The 20,329-nt window shown below is 39.1% G+C and overlaps 1 protein-coding gene across 1 annotated transcript in view; it reads left to right on the forward strand.

Annotated features, from left to right (window-relative positions):
• The window catches only part of LOC101615621 (steroid transmembrane transporter SLC22A24-like), a 67,204-nt gene that overhangs the window by 36,907 nt on the left and 9,968 nt on the right, over window positions 1-20,329 (forward strand). Inside the window, 3 exon segments of the mRNA XM_045137744.1 lie at window positions 12,672-12,759; window positions 14,528-14,639; window positions 17,901-18,016. Coding sequence (XP_044993679.1) covers window positions 12,672-12,759; window positions 14,528-14,639; window positions 17,901-18,016 — 316 coding nt within the window.

A 20,329-nucleotide genomic window follows, 5' to 3' on the forward strand; every position in this document is an offset into this window, starting at 1 on the left:
ATGTATATATTTTTGCATCTTGGATTAAGTTAATGCTTGGATTTTCTAGCTAGCTGTGTATTCTTAGCTGTATCAATTGATTTGGTGTAAAATATTTTCAGGGTAGGACCTTAAGGTATTAGGTGTGGCTCTTAAGACTCTCAGAGTATCTACAAAGATGTTCTTAGGGGTTGAGTTTCCCTGCTATAGGAGTATTCAAGCAGGCTGAGTGGAATAATATACTGGTAGATTCTAAAATTTAGCTAAACACTGTACCCATTCCATCAAAAACAGCCCCGAGTATGTATGCAAGAGTAGTTATTATAATGACCAGATCCTCTATCAACAAAGAGGTTTAGATTTCTGGTCTGTTGAGGTATCCAAGTCAGCTTGTGACCAGGTGAGACCCTTCCCTGGTGCAATCCCAGTTACCTTGGGTGATTGTGGTCTCAGTCAAGTTGCTGCCTGGGTCGTCGGGTTGCTGTTCTGATTTCTGGAGCTGGGCACTTGCTTTTCCTACGGGGCAAACTGAGTCGCTGCCGCCGCCTCTGCAGCTGTTGTAGATGTCACCGCCGGAGCCCCCACCACTGCTGAAGCTGCCGTTGTCGTGTCCACCGCTGCTGCTCACCCCGAAGCCGCTGCTCTCCTGGGTCCGCTGCTGCTGGGGCCACTGGTACCGGTGCTGGAGCCGCTGAAGTTGCTGCCAAATTCTGCTCCTGCTTGGGTCCCGCCGTCAGCCCAAGTTGGCGTGGCCGGGTCCCGGGCCGCTGCTGTGTTCGCTGGAGCTGGGTTCAGGCGGCAGGGGAGGGGAGGGAGCCGCGGCTGTTCTGGTTGTATCGTGTGCTTTTACCTCGCGGTCTGCTCCTCCCTCCGTTGCTCACTGCCACTCTTCCCTCACGTTTCCCGAGTTGCGGAGAGCGCGGTGTGAGGGGAAATTCCCGCACCTGGCTTGTCCTGCGGCTCGAGCCAAGAGTCCGGCGGTTTTCTGCCGCTCCGCGGTTGCGGCGGGTAGCTGAGCCGCCCCGGGCCGCTGTTCCCGCCTGTGCAGGCTCCGGATGCTCTATAACTCTTCCACTTCTCCGCTGCCGCCTCAACTTCCTATACACCTCACTTTTTAGTAAAAGTGTGTATTTTGCTGAGTTTTTTTTGGTCTTCCCCCCCCCAGGCTATTTTGGCGTGGTACCTACGCCGCCATCTTAACCGGAAGTCTTTTTTTTTATAATCATAGAAAATGCTAATAAAAATTAAAAAAAAAGAAAACAACATATCAATGAAGTTTTATTTTACCAAAAAAAAAAAAAAAAAAAAAGAATTGGGCTAGAGAGATGGCTTAGTGGTTAAGCACTTGCCCATGAAGCCTAAGGACCCTGATTCGAGGCTCGATTCCCCAGGACCCACATTAGCCAGATGCACAAGGGGGCGCACGCATCTGGAAGTCGTTTGCAGTGGTTGGACGCCCTGGAGCGTCCATTCTCTCTCTCTCTCTACCTCTTTCTCTCTGTCTGTCACTCTCAAATAAATAAATAAAAAGTAAAAAATATAAAAAGAATTAAAACCTATCATTTTCAGAAAAATGCTTGGGACTGGAGGACATTATGTTAAGTGAAATAAATCACATACAAAAAAAGTACCATATGTTCCCTTTTCATATGTGGGAGCTGAAAAGTTGACCTGAAAGTATAATAATGATTACTAGAGATTAAGAAGTTGGGGGAAAAAGAGAAAAAAGGAATTTTATATGGATCAGTTCACACTTTATATATGCATCAAAATACTATATGTTATGTACAATCAATTTATATTGAAGAAAAAAACAGCTTTCTTGAAGTTGTACTGAGAAGTGAGGATGAGCAGATGGGGAAAAGTTGATAAATGGGGTGATGTTTAGTTACACTATTGGACAGTAAGATGAACATAGCCATACTAATATATTATACACTTATTAAGAAAATGTGATGTTTTGTTCATGTATATGTGAAATAATGGCTAAATAAAGTAAATTAATATGTCCATACTTTATCCAAAAGTGATACAGGTCAAAGTATTATCATTTGTTTATAGTGAAATATATTCAAAGTACTTGCTTCTAGACATTTTGAGAAATACAGTACAGTATTGTTAACTTTACTCACACTGTTATGCTATAAGACAGAAGAATTTATATTTCTTAGCTAACTTTAATATTTTACCCATTAACCAAACTCTACATCTTCTCCATGCAGCCATATCTCTGGTAGTAAACTTTTCTACTGTCAACTTTCTGCATGTGGATATTAAGTTTTCCCAGAACCATGTGTTGAAAAGACTTAAATTTCTCAACTGAAAGGTCTTGGAATTTTTCTTGTGGTAGTTTGAATGTGGAATGTCCTCCATAACCTCAAGAGTTTGTGATTAAACTCCTTACTTAATCCCCAGCTGGTGGTGCTTTTAGGAGGTAGAGCCTTGCTGGAGGGTGTGTGTCACTGGTCAGGCCTTGAGGAACATTGAGTGTTCAAAGATAGCTCACTACTGCTGTTTTCTCTCTCCCTGATGCTGGTGTAATGAGAAGCTATGAGTCAGAAGCATGTTTTGTCCATAATGATGAAACTTCCGCTTTGAAACTATAAGCTCAGAATAAACTGTTTCCTCCTATAAGCTGCTTCTATTCAGGAGTTTTGTCCCAGAATGAGTAACTGCTAAAGAAAATATGTACCAAGCAGTATAGTCATTGCTGTGATGAGCCTGGCCATGAGGTGATTGGTCTTTTAGAATTAGTTTGTGGGAGGAATATGGAACCTTATAGTCCTGTAAGCAGAGCTAGATGGGGCATTCTGGTGAGCATTTGAAAGACCTAAATTCAGAGAGAAGTACAGACTGTGAAAGCTTGGTTTACAAGGTTTCAGGGGAGAAAGAAAGGACATTTTTTTCATAACTGAGTTACTGGTGGAAAGGCTGGCTTATTCTGCCTATGTCCTGAAAATTTGAACAAAATTGAATTTAGAAGTAATAGACTGGTGTAGTTGACAAAGTATAGAACAGAGAGCTGTGAAAAATATGAAGTTTATCACAGAAAGAAATGTAAGTAAGTTTGAAATCCCAAGAACAGAGACTTTCAGGCCACTTAATATGTAATTGTTGGAGCTGGGAAGATGGCTCAGCAATTAGAGGCACTTGCTTACAAAACTTGCCAGTCCAGATTCACTTCCCAAGTACCCAAGTAAAGTCAGATGCACAAAGTGGTGCATATATCTGGAGTTCATTTGCAGTGGCAAGAAGTCCTGATGAACCCATGTTCTCTCTTTCCTCTCTCTCTCTTTCTCTGTGTGTGTCATTCCTCAGAAATAAATAAATAAAAATATTTAATTTAAAAAGATGCAATTGACCAGGCATGTTGGTACACACTTTTAAACCTAGCACTTGGGAAGCAGAGGTAGGAGGGTCACTGTGAATTTGAGGCCACCCTGAGGCTACATAGTTCATTTTAGGTTAATTCCAGAATGTGATAGTTTGAGTATAAAATGGTCCCTATAGCCTCAAGTGTTTGTGATTAGCCTTTCTACTTAGTCACCAGCTGGTGGAATCTTTTGACACAGTACACCTATCTTAGGGGATCTCAGTCTATTTTGTTCTTATATAAACAGGTTTAGCTGAAGGATGGTGCTATATATTCAGGGATCCAGGTTTCCTTATTTCTAAGGGGTCTATTGCATTGTATAAGGAAACCAGATTGATGTTCCTTCCTCTAATGTAGAAGGAGTGAATCTCTAATGAAGTCCTAACATAAAGGCAATTGACTCACAAAAATAATCACTTATTTTGTGAAACCTTTTCTGTAGGGGCACAGAGGATGAGATCATTTATATTTTGAGAACCTGAACTTGAGTATGAAGCAAATACTAATGGCTTTTGTCATTAGATAGTAAACTCTCATTAGTTTAACTTTTATATCCTTTTTATATCAACATTCATCCTTTTTTTTAGAGAGAGTGTGAGAAGGAATTGGTGCACCAGGGCCTCAGGTACTGCAATTGAACTCCAGACAGTTGTGCCACCTAGTGGGCATGTGCAGCCTTGGGCTTGCCTCACCTTTATGCATCTGGCTTAAGTGGGATCTAAAGACAGATTGAAAGTGGGTCCTTAAGCTTCATAGGCAAGTGCCTTAACCACTAAGACATCTCTGCAGCCCTCAACATCCATTCTCAACCTCTCATTTATAATTTATTGCCTTGTGCTACATAAATTGTTTATATTATATTTAAAACATCTGCTGATTGTAACCATAGGTAAAATACTTTGATAGTCTTGTCTTCTATAAACAAATCCAAATAAAACAATCTGTCAGTCAAAGAGCCTTAGTTACAAATATGTTTGTAGGGAGTAAACAGAAGGATTAGTACATACTTCCCACAAAAATTTACCAAATCTACTTCATTTTAAATGTATCCAGTTAGAAAGTAGAATGTATTTGTAAAGAAAAATAGGGAGACTTAGAAGATAGAATAGTTCAGACCTTCTTCTGATAGCTGAGGAAAGTAGGAAGGGAGAAAGTTAAAGCAGGAGAAATGGAACATTGATCTATGTAGTCATCATCTTCCAACTTCCCAGCCAATGCACCAGAAATCATAGGTGAATGTGAGAGTAACAAAGCCCTTCTTGGCTCTTGGTTGGGCTGTAACTCAGGAGTTAGGGTTTCAGAAACTCCTAGTCACAAAAAATTTCCACTGAGTCAGTGGCCTCTGGGTTCTTGTCTTATTACTTTCAAATAGTAAAATCTGTAGACCATAGAGGGTGAAAGTCAAAAAGATTTTATAATATAGTTTATAGATAAAGAGCTCAAGAGAAGGAAAGAAAACTGGATTGGGGGCTAAGCCAGTCAGCCTAGTCTTTATACCAAGTATCCAGGCACTTTGCCAGGATTCTGGGGAAAAGGTACTCCTTTAAGGAAAAGATAGGAAAAGACTAGGCCAGACATGGTGGAGCATACCTTCAATCCCAACACTGGGGAGGCAGAGGTAGGGGAATTGCCATGAGTTAGAGGCCACCCTGAGACTACATGGTAAATTCCAGGTCAGCCTGGGCTAGAGTGAGACCCTACTATGAAAAATCACCCCTTCACCCCACCAAAACAAAAGACCAGATTCTCTCATACAGGCTCAGGGAAATTTCTCTCCTCACAGGTACTTTAAACTGTTGTCTAGGGAGGTTCATTTTCTCTACCAATTAAAAAATTATAAGCTGGTTGTTATGGCACACACCTTTAATCCCAGCATTTGGGAGGCAGAAGTAGAAGGATCACTGTGAGTTTGAGACAACCCTGAGACTAGTGAATACAAGTCAGCCTAAGCTAGAGCAAGACCATACCTCAAAAAACCAATATATATATAGCAGGGCTGGAGAGATGGCTTCTTAAGGAAGGCATGTGCCTTCAGAGCCTAACAACCTAAGTTTGATTCTCTAATACCCATGTAAAGCCAGATGTACAAACTAGGGCATGCTTCTGGAGTCTGTTTGCAGTGCCTGGAGATCCTGGCATACCCATTCTCTTTGTCTGTTCTCCTACTTTCTCTGCTTATAAATAGATAAACATTTTTAAAAACATAAAAAGGAAGAAAAAGTTTAAAAATAAATCAGAGCAAAGTTTATCAAAAAAGTAAATGTAAGGAGACAGAGAGGAACAAACTCCTCACATGAGGGGATTCTATAGCTGGAGATCCACCACCCATGTGGGAGCCATGCTTTTTATCTGGGTGGGGGGAAGCCTTCCCATCCAGAGTCTGTGATTGGTCACCTTAAATAAAGATAAAGGCACTGGTTGTCACATGTTCCAGACAAGCCAGCCAGCCAGCAGGAAACTGTGTCCATGTATTCTTTGTCCCGTCTGCCATATTTGGTCACCATTTTGGAATATTTCAGAAGAAAAATACAGATGCCTACCAACAGCCCTTCTGTCTGTCTGTCTACCTATCCAAGAAAACCGCTTAGCTCCTATAGTCTCTCTCTTTTGGAGGGGATCCTTGCTGGAAGATGTGTGCTCCTGGGGGTGGGCTGTGAGGATTCCTAGCCCAGCCTACTTAGTGTTCGTGTCTGGCTTGCACTTGTTGTGCTCTCTCTCTCTCCTCCTGATGCAATGTCTCTGTGCAAACTTGTGATTCTAACAATCTTTCTGCCCCCTCTCCCGCAAAATTCCCTGAGCCATGCTGGGAGCATTTTATGTCTACTTCAGTGATGGCCGCTCCAGAGCATCTGGATCTCTGGTTTGGTAGGTGTTGAGTGTCCTCAGTATCTTTCTCCATCACCCTTGTGCTGATATCAGCTTAACTAAGAAACAGCACTCTTAACTATTTTCCCAGATCCTCTGTGGATTCAGTTGGGGCTGGGGTGGAATGTCTTGGGTTGTTTTTCTCCTCAGGTCCAGTTCCCATCTGAAAAAGAGAAGCAGATTCTCCAACTGAGAGTGAAGTCAGCACCAGTTAAATGGGATAACCATTATTAATTTAGAGAGAATTAAAAGAGTTTAGACACTCTTATAGTCTAGTGGGAGCTTGACAATGGAAAGCATAATCATTATCTGGATTTGATTCTGACTTGTTTCCCAGTTCCAGATATGGTTTCCTTTCCACTGAGTGGATCTGTTAGCCAGTCCAAGAGCAGTTGGTTACCCACCATGGCTGTGTGTCATTATTGCACTTGTGTGAGCATCATGTCATGTTGTTTTCTTCTGAGCCACTTTGACTTTGAGTTGCTTGGACAGATGTTGGCTACTTTCCCTTGGTAGCTCATATAGTGCCTTCCAGCACTAGACGGGCTAATTGCCTAGGACTCCTCTGGATTCCAATCACATCTCTCCATGGTTCATGCCAACAGCATTTGATGTCTTCAGCAGTAGGGTCTTACCATTAGCCTCTGGTGGATAATCAAGTGCTCTGACAGAAGTCTGTATTGTTTGCTTTGGGAGATCTACTAGGCTCTCTGATCAACAGCTAATTGTGGATGTAGACCAGATCCTCGTACAGGGAATTACAGGCCAGAGTCAAGGGAAAAGAAATAATAAAAATCCAGAGCAGAAAGAGAAACAGAAGAAATTTGAGGTTATGTTTCATCTCACTCTCAAGGGCCCTTCGATTCAGGTGCTCCCTCTAAGGTTTGCTTGAGGATTTCACCTTTTAGTCTGGCTTCCAGAATATAGGATCCTATAGTGCCAGTTCAATTTTGGTTCAGTTGTGTGTCGCCCCACCCACCCTTTTCCCTCCCAAGTCCTACCCTCCCTGTTGTCCAAGACTCAACATGCCATTCATTTATGTCAGCAACTTGGGCTGATCCAGGTTAGGAAGAGCATATGAGTGAGATCATGTGATGTTTATCTTTCTGTGACTGTGTGAGTTCACTTAGAATGATCTGTTCCAAGTTTGACCATTTTTCTACAAATTTCAATTTGTCATTTTTTTTTTCTTACTACTGAGTAGAATTCCATCATGTAGATACACCACATATTGGTTATCCATTCATCCAATGATAGGCTCCTGGGTTGATTCCAGTTTTCATCTATTATAAATTAAACAGCTATAAACATGGTTGATCAAATATTTCTGAGCTGAGATGTGGAGCTTTTAGGAAAATGCCCAGCAAGGGAATAACAGGTTCTGTTAGTAACTCTATATTCATCCTTTTTAGGAGTCTCCAAATTGATTTCCACAGTGGTTGTACCAGCTTACATTCCCACCAACAGTGAATGAGGGCTCCTATTGCTCCACAGCCTCACCAACATTTGTTTTCTTTAGATTTTTTTTTAATGTTTGCTATCCTTACTGGTGTAAGGTGGAATCTCATAGTTGTTTTAATATACATTCCCCTAATGGTTAGGGATATTGAACATTTTCTTAAATGTGTGTTAGCCATTTGTAATTCTTCCTCTGAGAACTCCCTATTTAGTTCTCTGCCCCACTTTCGGAGTGGGTTGTTTGATTTTTTTTTTTTAATTGTTTAGGTTTTTGAGCTCTTTGTAGATTCTAGATATTAGGTTTCTGTCAGTGGTATAGCTGGCAAAGATTTTCTCCCATTCAATGGGATATCTATTGGCTTTGCTTATGGTATGTTTTCTGTGCAAAAGCTTTTTAACTTCATGAGATCCCATTGGTTGAGTGCTTGTTTAATTTCTTTGGCTACTGGTGTTTTGTTCAGGAAGTCTTCTCCCAGTCCTATGTTGTGGAGAGTGCTTCCTATTTTTTCTTCCAGTAGTTGAGTTTCAGGTCTTATATTGAGGTCTTTAATCCAGTTGGACTTGAATTTTGTGTATGGTAAAATGAGTGGGTATAATTTCATTTTTCTGCATATGGGGTTATCCAATTTGTCCAACACCATTTGTTGAAGATGCTGTCTTTTCTCCAGTCTACATTACTGACACCTTTGTCAAAGATCAAGCAGCTGTAGTTGCTTGCCCTAAGGTCTGGGTCTTCACTTCTGTTCCATTGGTCTATGTTTCTTTTTATTCCATTACTATGCTGTTTTTTTTGTCACTATGGCTTTGTAAATAGTTTTATATCAGGTATGGTGATACTATCAGAGTTGTTTCTCTTGCTGAGGATATGTTTGGATATCTAAGGCCTACTGCTATTCCATATGAATTTTGAGATCATTTTGTCAGTCTCAGTGAGGAATGATGCTGGCATTTTTATTGGTATTGCATTCAATCTGTATCTTGTTTTTGGTAGAATTGCCATTTTCACAATATTAATTCTACCAGGAGCATGGGAGGTCTTTCCATCTTCTCAACTCCTCCTCTATTTCTTTCTTGAATGTTTTTATGTTTTCATTATGTAGTTCTTTCACATACCTTTTAGTGTTATTCCAAGGTATTTAATTTTTTAAAATTATTTAATTAATTTATTTGACAGTGACAGACAAAGAGATAAAGTGGCAGAGAGAAAGAGAGAATGGGCACGCCAGGGCCTCCAGCCACTGCAAAGGAACTCCATATGCATGCACTCCCTTGTGCATCTGGCTAACATGGGTCCTGGGGAATTGAGCCTTGAACCAGGGTCCTTAGGCTTCCCAGGCAAGTGCTTAACCACTAAGCCATCTCTCCAGCCCTCAAGGTATTTAATTTTTTTGTTGCTATTGAAAATGGGACAGCCCCAATGATTTCTTTCTATGTATATTTTTCCTTTGCATTTAGAAAAGATACTGATTTTTGTGCATTGATTTTTTATCCTGCTACTTTGCTGAAGGAATTTATCACCCTTAGAAGTTTTGGGATGGAGACTTTTGGGTCACTTATATATAGGATCATGGCGTCTGCAAACAGAGCTAAACTGACTTCTTCCTTTCCAATTTGAACCCCTTTGATTTCTTTCTCCTGTCTAATTGCTTGGGCTAGTACTTCTAGTACTATGGTGAAGAGCAGTGGTAAGAGTGGGCACCCTTGTCTTGTTCCATATCTCAGTGGGAATTCCTTCAGTTTTTCCCCATTGAGTATTTTTTGGGACTTTAGGAGGTTTATATATAGCCTTTATTGTGCTGAGATATAAACCCTCCATGCCTATTTCCAGTGTTTTGATCATGAAGTGGTGTTGTATTTTGTCTAAGGCCTTCTCTGTATCAATTGAGATGATCATGTGGTTGTTATGGTTCAGTTTACTTATGTGGTATATTATGTTGACTGATTTCCATATGTTAAACCTCCCTGCCTCCCTGGGATGAAGTCTACTTGATCAAGGTGGATAATGCTTTTGATGTGCTGTGAAATTTGGTTTACAAGGATTTTGTTCAGGATCTTTGCATCTAAGTTCATTAGGGATACAAGCCTATAGTTTCCTTCCTTGTTGCATCTCTGTCTGATTTTGTTATTAGGATGATGCTAGCTTCATAAAAGGAGTTGGGAAGGATTCCCTGGACTCCAATTATGTGGTATAGTTTGAGATAAGTTTATTTCAGTTCTTCTATGAAGGTTTGATAGAATTCAAACCTTCCTTTTGGGGAGGTTTTTGGTTACTTTTTCAATCTCCATGGGTGTGATAGGTTTGTTTATGAGATTATTCTGCTCTGAGTTTAGTTTTGGTAGGTGGTATGTGTCTAGGAATTCATCCATTTCTTCCAGATTATTTAATTTTGTGGAGTAGAGGTTTAGAAGTATGCCCTGATGATTCTTCCAATTTCATTGAGGTCTTTAGTGATTGCTCCTTTTTCAGTTTTGATTTTGTTAATTTGAGACTTTTCTTTTTTTGCTTGATCAGTTTGCCCAGGAGTTTGTCAATCCTGTTTATTTTTTCAAAGAACATTTCACCAATTTTTAAAATTGTTTTCTTAGTTTCCAATTCATTAATTTCTGCTCTAATCTTGATTATTTCTTTCCATCTGGAGCACTTTGAGTTGGATTCTTCTTGTTTTCCCAGTGCCTCTAGGTGGGCAGTCAGGTTATTGATTTGTGATCTCTCTATCTTTGTAATGAAGGCATTTAGGGCTATGAAATTTCCTCTTATGACTGCCTTTATTGAGTCCCATAAGTTTGGGTAGGTTGTGTTTTCATTATCATTCAATTCTAGGAATTTTGCAATTTCCTTTTTGATTTTTTTCTATGACCCATTCATTGTTTAAAAATGTGTTGTTTAGTCTCCAGGAGTTGGTGGAGTTCTTGATTTGCCTCTTGTTGTTAACTTCTATATATATATGCCATATATATGGAGAGAGAGAAAGAGAGAGAGAGTCAATTCTGGAGAAGGTTCCATGGACTTCTGAGATGCATGTGTATTCTGTAGAGTCAGGGTGGAAAATTTTGTAGATATGTGTTAGGTCTAGTTGATATATGATGTTGTTGAGCTCTATTATTTCCCTATTGATTTTCTGCTCGGATGATCTCTCTATTGATGATAGTGGAGTATTGAAGTTTCCAACTATGATGGTGTTTATTTCTGTTTTGTTGTTGAGTAGATTTTGTTTTATAAACTATGGTGCCCCTGTGTTTGGTGCATCTATATTTATGATTGTGATATGCTCATGTTGGATCATTCCCTTGATGAGTAAGAAGTGGCCTTCTTTGTCTTTTTTGGTTACCTTTAGTTTGAAGTCTATTTTATCAAATATTAATATAGCAACATCCACTTGTTTTTTTATTTCCATTTGCCTGGAATATAATTTTCCAACCTTTCAACCTGAGGAGGTGTCTACCTTCAGTGATGATGTGGCTTTCTTGAAGACAGCAGATAGAAGGACCCAGTTTTTTATCCATCGTGATAGCCTGTGTCTTTATTTTTTCGAGGTAGGGTCTCACTCTAGTCCAGGCTGACCTGGCACTTACTATGTAGTCCCAGGGTGGCCTCAAACTCACAGTGACCCACCTACCTCTGCCTCCCAAGTGCTGGGATCAAAGGCATGCACCACCATGCCCGGCTACCCTGTGTCTTTTGATGGGTGAGTTAAGACTATTAATATTTAAGGTTATTACTGTAAGGTTTGAATTAATCCCTGCCATGATGAGGTGTTTTATGGTGTTGGGTGCCTACTTTTGTTATGGACTGTTTTGAGCCTGGTTTGTTTTGGTTATTGTGATCTTCTTCTTGTTGGCTCTTGAGATTGGTTGTTTGACTGTTCTGTGTGGAGTATTCCCTCAAGTATTCTTTGTAGGTTTGGCTTGTGTTCATATAATCATAGAGTTGACTTTTTTCATAGAAAGTTTTTTTTTCACCATCTACTATGAGGGATAATTTTGCTGGGTAAAGTGGCTTGAGTTGGAAGCCATAGTTTTTCAGACATTGAAGTGTTCCATTTTAGGCCCTTCTGGCTTTCAGGGTTTCCACTGAGAAATCTAATGTTATTCTAATGGGATTGCCTTTGTATGTTGTGAATTGCTTCTTTCTTGCTGATTTTGACACTCTCTTTGATTTCATTGTTAAGAGTTTTAACTATGATGTGTCTTGGAAAGTTTCTCTTTGGTCCTGCTTGTTTGGTGTTCTGTGGGCTTCTTGTTTCTGGACTAGGGGATTAGGAGGAGCAAAGGAACAGGGATCTGGCCTACTTCATGCTGTGCACTCTAGGACACAGACTAGTGCAGATAAGCCAGACTGGGGAGGTGGGAGGAGCCCACATACAGGGGTCTGGCCTACTCACTCCAGAGAGCTGTGCCTACCCACACACTGTCTGCACAAGCAACTCTGAACACGGAGGTGGGAGGAGCCAAGAAATAGGTCCAGTCTACTCACTCCAGACCACCGTATCTGCCCACACACTGACCAACAAACACTACTTGCAATTTTGTACATTAATCATTAGCTCACTGTGATTTAACCTATAAAATAGACCCCCCAAGACTATCCCTCACTGTTCTACACCTACAAAAAACTCTTCTGTATTTAGACATCTTGCCGGAGCCTGCCAGCTGAAAAGGTTCGAGACTGATGGGGAGTGAGGATTAAAGAAAGATAGGAGAAAGAATGAAAGTAATGATTCCAGTCCAGGACTGAAGCACCATTTATTTCTCAGCAATACTTTTCAATATCTTCTTGAAACAGTTTGCCCATTCCAAAAATTCCATGACCTTCACACAAGTTTCTATCAAAACAACTTCTTTCTGTTACAGAGTTACACACTTTGACCACTTCTCAGTACAAAAGATTATTCCAAGGTTGGGAACCCTCTGTTCCCAGCAATGCAAGCATAAATATTTAAGGAACGGTCAGCTCTTATCAGTAACACCGAATGTACATAACCTTGCTTACTTGCAGGTGCAAAAGTCTTGTTGCCAAACAGCCCAGGCTACGGATTCAAGGCCAGCCCAATGGCTCCTGACAACATCTCATACCTCCAACCCATGTACCTTCAATCTCATGCTATACTCTGTTTCCTCCTTTCCTTGTTCCTTTGTCAATTCATGACTATACCTATTCTTCAAAGTCTTATAGCAGTAAAACAAGAGAAAGATATATAAATGATAAAATAGCAAAGGAAAAAGTGAAATTATCTCTAATCACAGATCACATGATTCTATACTTTAAGACACTGTACAGATTCTAACAGAAAACTTATGTTTAACAAACATTTCCAGCAATGTTTCAGAACAGAAAATAAACACATGAAAGCCAGTAGCTTTCATATATTACCAGTGACAAACTTGGAGAAAAATAAATCAGAATAATATCCCATTCACAATAGCCCCATAACCTAATAAAGTACATTGAAATAAACTTCACCAAGGATCTGAAAGATCTCTACAATGAAAACTTTAAGATACTAAAAAAAAAAAAAAAATTAAAGAAGATACCAGGTAATTAAGAGATCCTCCATGCTTTAGGTAGCAGAATTAATTATGAAAATACCTACAGTTTACTATATTACCCAAAAGGCCTCTTATAGTATCTTTGTCTGAATGTGGTATTAGCATAATACTGGTATCATAGAATGATACAAAGGGTCACATTTTGAATGATTCCACTTATATTTATATGAAGTGTCCATGAGAGGAAAAATCTATAAGATAGAATGTAGATAAATGGTTGCCATGGGATGGAGAGTGGGGAGAAGGAATGCAGTATGACTGCTGCTAATGGGTATGGTATAGTTTAGGGAAGGGGTTAAAGTGTTCTGGTATTAGTACTTGTGTTTGCAGATCTTTGCTATTATGTGTTAAACCACTGAGTTGTATCTCTTAAAAATTAATTTTATGGTATGTGAGTCATATACCAATAATTTAAAAATGGAATGTGAGTGGGTGATTTATACCATTTGTTCATTACTCATTTTGTCCATAATTAGCAGAGTTTTATTAATAGTCAGATATAACCCCCTTAGGAAGACTTGTACAGTAAAGATGATTTGGGTTTATAAATTACTCTTCCACAAATTATAGAATCTATATTAAATGTACTCTCCTACTCTCTCTCTTTGACTGCAAATAAACAAATAAATAAAATTTTAAAAACTTATTTAGGGGATGAAGAGATGGCTTAGCAGTTAAGATGTTTGCCTGCAAAGCCTAATGACCTGGGTTCAATTCCCCAATACCCACATAAATCCAGATACACAAAGTGGTACATGTATCTGGAGTTCCTTTTCAGTGGCTAGAGGCCCTGGAGCATCCATTCTCTCCCTCCCTCCCTCCCACTCTCGCCTTGCAAATAAATAAATAAGTAAACTTTAAAAGATCTATATTAAATGGAAGGGGAAGTGTTGCAGTTAGCTTTGTGTTGCTAGAATAAACACTTGACCAGAGTAGTTTATGGAAGGAAAGGGTTTATTTTGGCTTGCAGTCTTAAGGGGAAGCTCCATGATGACAGGGAAAAGATGGCATAAGCAGAGGCTGGACATTACTTCTGCCACAGCAGGTAGAAACAGCAGTAAGTGAGTGAGTCAAATGCTGTCAAGGAGAAGCTGTCTATAACACCCATAAGCTTGCCCCCAGCAACCAACAAATACCTCTTCCAGCAAGACTCTAATTCCCAAACTGCCACCAGCAATTCAAAACACATGAATTTGGGGGGGACACCTAATTCAAACCACCACAGGAAAGGAATCACAGATTAAAGGTTATTTTGGAAATAAGCAATGGTGTGTTTACTGTACCTTCATTGTCTTCTTTCATCAGCAATCTTCCAGAGAAGATTGCCACCAATCAACTGGATAAGGGCTTACAGGAACTTAAAAGAGTTACATGCATAAATGGAAAACAGAATGCTGATGAGATCCTGACTATTGAGGTGATCTGGAAAAGGGAAACAACTACCAGGATGAAATAACATGATCTGACAATAAGTACTTATGTACCTATCAACTACTGGCATAGTATTAACTATTAGTAAGGGACTAAGTTGGAGTGTCTACTCTTATAAAACTTAAGTTTTGCTCTAGAACACAAATTAAGAGACAATTCTAATAAGAGTAGGTAATATGATAAGGTTATGTGCCAAGTACTTTTGAGAGAAAACAGAGGAAATATGCACTATAACTTTTATTGGTTCAGAAAGGATTAGACATTAGCTGATACAAAGGAAGAGGAAAAGCTCCACTAGTATCACACAAACTGGTTGGTAAAGGCACAGTTGATAGGTATGATGCCACCACTAAAAGAGAGCAAATGCCCTGTAGAAGAAAATACTGATGAAGGAAAGCTCAAATGTTGTGCCCTTTGGCTCCAAATTATTCCATCCCTCTGGCATCTTTAATAAATTCATACATCCTTAATGTCCATATAAGTCTTTATTACAGCCTTGCTCAACATCCAGAATCTTTTTCCATTGTATTATTGGAGAGTAAACCTATGGCTTTGCCCATACTAGGAAAGTGCTCTACCACTGTGCTGTTCCTCCAGACCCCAGAACCTAAACACTTAAATGAGGCCCAAGTGTAGATAATTCTTATATTTTCTATATCTGTAGCATCTTTTGTAATTTACACTTCTGTGAAACTAAAGAAACAAAATAATTCCTACCCCAAACTCACCCAACATATATGGTGATATAAGTATGAAAAGTCTACGGTGGACCTTCCTATTTAAAAGTCAGCCATATAAAATTAGGAATTCCTTGAGAAAAATCAAAGGCTTATTGCCGGGGTCCAGCCCTGGCTTGAAGGAGGTTCCCAAAGAGAGGTATGAAAGGGAGTGGGGCAATAATGACTCAAAGTCAAGCTCTGGTGCAAGCTGACAGGCTAATGCTGAAGGCAGCTGAGTTTCTCCATCTCTCTCTCTCTCTCTCTCTCTCTCTCTCTCTCTCTGCTGCCACAGCTCTTAACCTCAATCTTTTATTTTCTGATCATGTCATGCAAGAACAAACTTCAAGAAAGGTACAGTTCTGCAGAATTCATAGAAATGTTTTGCTAATTCTTTACACCAAACAATCCCATAATTATTTACCTCAAGTAAAGTCGTCAGGCCTCTATAATGATTAACTATTTTCACCATGTATGTGTGGTCAAGCACTTGTGGTTTCCTGAGCTCCTACTTTCAATTACTATATTAAAGATGAGAGACATGGGCTGGAGAGATGGCTTAGCGGTTAAGCGCTTGCCTGTGAAGCCTAAGGACCCCGGTTCGAGGCTCGGTTCTCCAGGTCCCACGTTAGCCAGATGCACAAGGGGGCGCACGCGTCTGGAGTTCGTTTGCAGAGGCTGGAAGCCCTGGCACGCCCATTCTCTCTCTCTCCCTCTATCTGTCTTTCTCTCTATGTCTGTCGCTCTCAAATAAATAAAAATTAAAAAAAAAAAAAGATGAGAGACAAAACAACCACAAAATGGGGGTTACCACCATTAATCACTGATCCAATAAACCCATTTATCCCCAATCATTTATTTTGAATTTTCCTTTTCATGTTTCTCCAATACCTAGACTTTGGTCCCCCCGATTGAACTCTTTCTGATCTTGGTTGTTTTTCCTATAAGGATTCTTGGTAAAGAGTCATAGTTTGCTGCAATTGCCACCATTCAGAAAAATAGTCATAGAACAATTTTTACTTGTTCCAGCAGGTTCATTGTTTCCTCCTCAATGTACTGTACTCCATGCCTGACTTTCTTTAAGGCCTTAAGGAAAACAATTATTTCTGACTCATTTTCTTGTTTTTCCAATTCTATGCCAGAGCTTCTTTCAGATACATCAACCAACACTTCACTAACATCAATTTTTGCTGGAAAAGTAGATTTAAAGATTCGTATACCAAGTGAAAGACAGAAAAAGACAAACATTATACAGAAAACCATAGAGATCTGTAGCATAGAGAGCCAAAGGTATTTCTATAGAAGGGCCACATTGGACAGCTGGGCTGGAACTGTGTCATGCAGCTCTTAGGTGCTTGATTCCTCGTGATCCTGAAATGGCATGCTTGCCATCTCCAGCAGCTTATAAAATCCTAGCAATTTGACTCATATCTCATAAATAATTACAATTATCCTATGTTAATTAAAAATAAACCCAAATGGTTAAAAATGTTATCTTGAAGACTGGAGAGATGGCTTAGTGCAAAGCCTAAGGACCCAGGTTCAATTCCCCAGGACCCACATAAGCTAGATGCACAAAGTGGCATACATATCTGGAGTTTTGTTTGTAGTGGCTAGAAGCCCTGGCTCACCCATTCTCTCTCTCTCAAATAAGCAAATAAAATATTTTTAAACACTTTCTTGCAAAGCTGCTAGCCTGAATCCAATCCCCCAGCACCCATATAAACCCAGACACAAAGTGGTACATGCATCTGTGATGCCAGCAAACTTTTGCCGATGGGAGGCAGAGCCAGGAGAATCCAGAAGCTCACAGGCCAGCTAGACTGACCCATGCAAAGAAGCAAAAAACAAACCAACAAGAGAGACCCTGTCTCAAGCAAAGTGGAAGGAGAAGACTGTACACTCCTTGTTTATTGTTATTTTTCTTAAAATTTTCAAATTCATTGGTATCTGCTGATCAACACTGAGAAACATATTAAGTGGTAGGGATACACTCTACACTACGTTTCTGCACCTCTAAATCCAACCTTTTCCAATTAGTCTGCTACAGCTAGGATTTCACTTGTCATATTATCAGGCTTAGCCACAAACCACACTCCATCAGTAAATCTGCTTTCTTTCTTGCCTTTAATCCTGCAGTCTGATCATCAGGAGAGGTGGCATTTCTGTCACCTAAAAATGGATTGTTCAGAACCAAAACAAAGTTCACCCTAAAAAGGGATGGCAAGTCTCTCATACTTATGGATGGAAAAGAAACCATGAAACCTTTAAATAAGTACCTTTTCATCATTTTCAATTTATAATGTAAATTTTTGTCAAGACTTTTTGCCTTTCATGTTTTCAATAAACTAGCAATATTCCTATGTACTTTCCCCAGGACATATTGAGATACTTTATCACACCCATGTTCCCCACTACACAGAGGCTTCCTTGAATATAGTGAGTGTGTTTATTGTATCATCTACCACTTGCCAATAGACTTGACACATTACTGACATACTCTAAATGCTTGTTATTTCTTGTTATTGAAGTTTGTGAAGTCCACCATACAAAAGGATTTGGATACAACCCAGACTAAAGCATCAGTTTCTCAACTCCTCCATACACCTGAGCTGCTTAAGAGAACCTTCCTCCTGGGCATTATAAGGTAAATTCCATAATGACAAATAACTGTAACATGCAACAAACTTTGCCTTTCAAAACCAGCAACATATTTATGGAGGATAGACCAACACATGATATTAAGAAGTATGTGCCTAAATTTCACATTTTTTTAAAACTTAAAAAAATTTTTATTTATTTATTTGTGCATCTGGCTTATGTGGGTCCTGGGGAATCAAGCCTGGGTCCTTTGGCTTTGCAAGCAAGTGTATTAACCACTAAGCCATGTCTCCAGCCCTTTAAAACTTTTTGATAACTTCCATAAATGTAGACAGTATACCATGATCATAATTCCCTCTCACTACCCTCACTTTCCTCTTCCTCCCTCCACTGAATCCCTACTTCTTTCCATATACACACACTATACATAAATTTCCTTCTTAGGACTGCCTTCATTGTATCTTATAGGTTTTGGTATGTTATTATTTCATTATCATTTGATTCTAATAATTTTTTTCATTTTCTTCTTGATTTCTTTAATGCTCCATTTATCATTCCATGGTGCATTTTTAAATTTCCCATAAGTTTGTGTGCATTCTATAGTTTTTTTGCTGTTGATATATAGTATAATCCCATTGTGATCAGATGGAGTACAAGAAACCATTTCAATTTTCCTATATTGTTAAGATTTCTTTTGTGTCCTAATATATGGTTTATTTTATAGAACATTCCATGTGCTGCTGAAAAGAATGTGTATTCTGTAGCATTTGGATAGAATGTTCTATGAATGTTTATTATATCCATTTGCTGTATGCTGTAATTTAATTTAGGTGTTTATTTTTTTTTCCTGGAATAACCTGCCAATTTGTGAGAGTGGGTTATTGAAGTTTCCTACTACTATTGTGCTTGAAGTTATCTGTGACTATACATCTAGTAATGTTTGTTTAACGAAATTGGGTGCATCCATGTTCAGTGCCTATATCTTCAGAACTATAATGTCCTTTTGTTGGATTGTCTCCTTGATGACTACAAATTGACCATTTTTTTTTATCTCTTCTAACTAATTCTGACTTAAAGTCAACCCTATTTAATATTAGAACAGAAAACCTGCTTATTTCTAGGCCCATATGCTTGAAACACCATTTTTCATCCTTTCATCCTAAGGCAGTATCTGTCTTTTTGGAAAGGTGAGTTTCTTGAAGGCAACAATCAGAAGGATTCTGCCTGTTAAACCATTGTACAAGTCTGTGTCTTTTGGTTGGAGCATTAAGGGTATTGATATTAATGGTTATTATTGAAAGATATGTATGCATTCCTATCATCTTCCTTATTTTGTATCACTTGCTATTTCTGTTACTCTCTGGCATCAAGTATTATTTGAACATGGTTAATTTTTCCTGAAGTCTCATGTATGTACTTTGCCTTCTCTCCTGACTGATGGATCCCTTCAAGTATTTATGTAGAACTGGCTTAGTAATCATATATTCCTTTAGCCTGTTTTATTTGGAAAGTTCTTATTTTTTTCCTTCAATTTTGGCCAATAGCTTTGCTGGATATAGTAGTCTGGGTTGGCAATTATCTTTGATAACGTGGAATGCATAATACTAAGCTCTTCTGGCTTTAATATTTTATTTATTTATTTAAGAGAGAAAGAGAGAGAGACAGAGAGAAAGAGAGAGAGAGAGAGAGAGAGAGAGAGAGAGAGAGAGAGAGAAAGAGAGAGAGAGAGGGAGAGGGAAAGAATGGGCACACTAGGGCCTCTAGCCACTGCAAATGAACTCCAAATGCATGCACCTTCTTTTGCATCTGGTTTACATGAGTACTGGGGAATTTAACCTGAGCCCTTAGGCTTCATAGGCAAGCACCTTAACTACTAATCCATCTCCCCATTCCTCTTCTGACTTTTAAAATTCGTGTTGAGCAATATGTTGTTATCCTGATGGTCTTACCTTTATAGGCGACTATGTGTTTCTATCTTACTGCTTTCAGTATATTTTCTTTGGTCTGCATGTTTAGCAATTTAATTATAATATAGTAAGGTGAGGTTCATTCCTGGTCTTTTCTGTTTGGTGTTCTACATGCCTCCTGTATCTGTATTGTAATCTCTTTCCCTGTTTGGGGCAATTTTTCTATGATTTTGCTGAAAATACTTACTATGCCTTTAAACCGAAGTTTTTCCTTCTTGTAGTCAGCTTCACATCTCTGGGATCAACATTCAAAGCAGGCACAGTTTAGAGGAGAAAGAGATTTATTTTGAGCTTATAGATCCAGTAGAAGTTCCATCAGTGGTGGACAAAGCTGTTGCTATATGTCCAAGCAGAGAGGAATAACCAAACAGCTCATTAAAATCAAAAGCAAC

The sequence above is a fragment of the Jaculus jaculus genome, chromosome 1 (assembly GCF_020740685.1).
Source record: "Jaculus jaculus isolate mJacJac1 chromosome 1, mJacJac1.mat.Y.cur, whole genome shotgun sequence".
Taxonomy (NCBI): Eukaryota; Metazoa; Chordata; class Mammalia; order Rodentia; family Dipodidae; genus Jaculus; species Jaculus jaculus.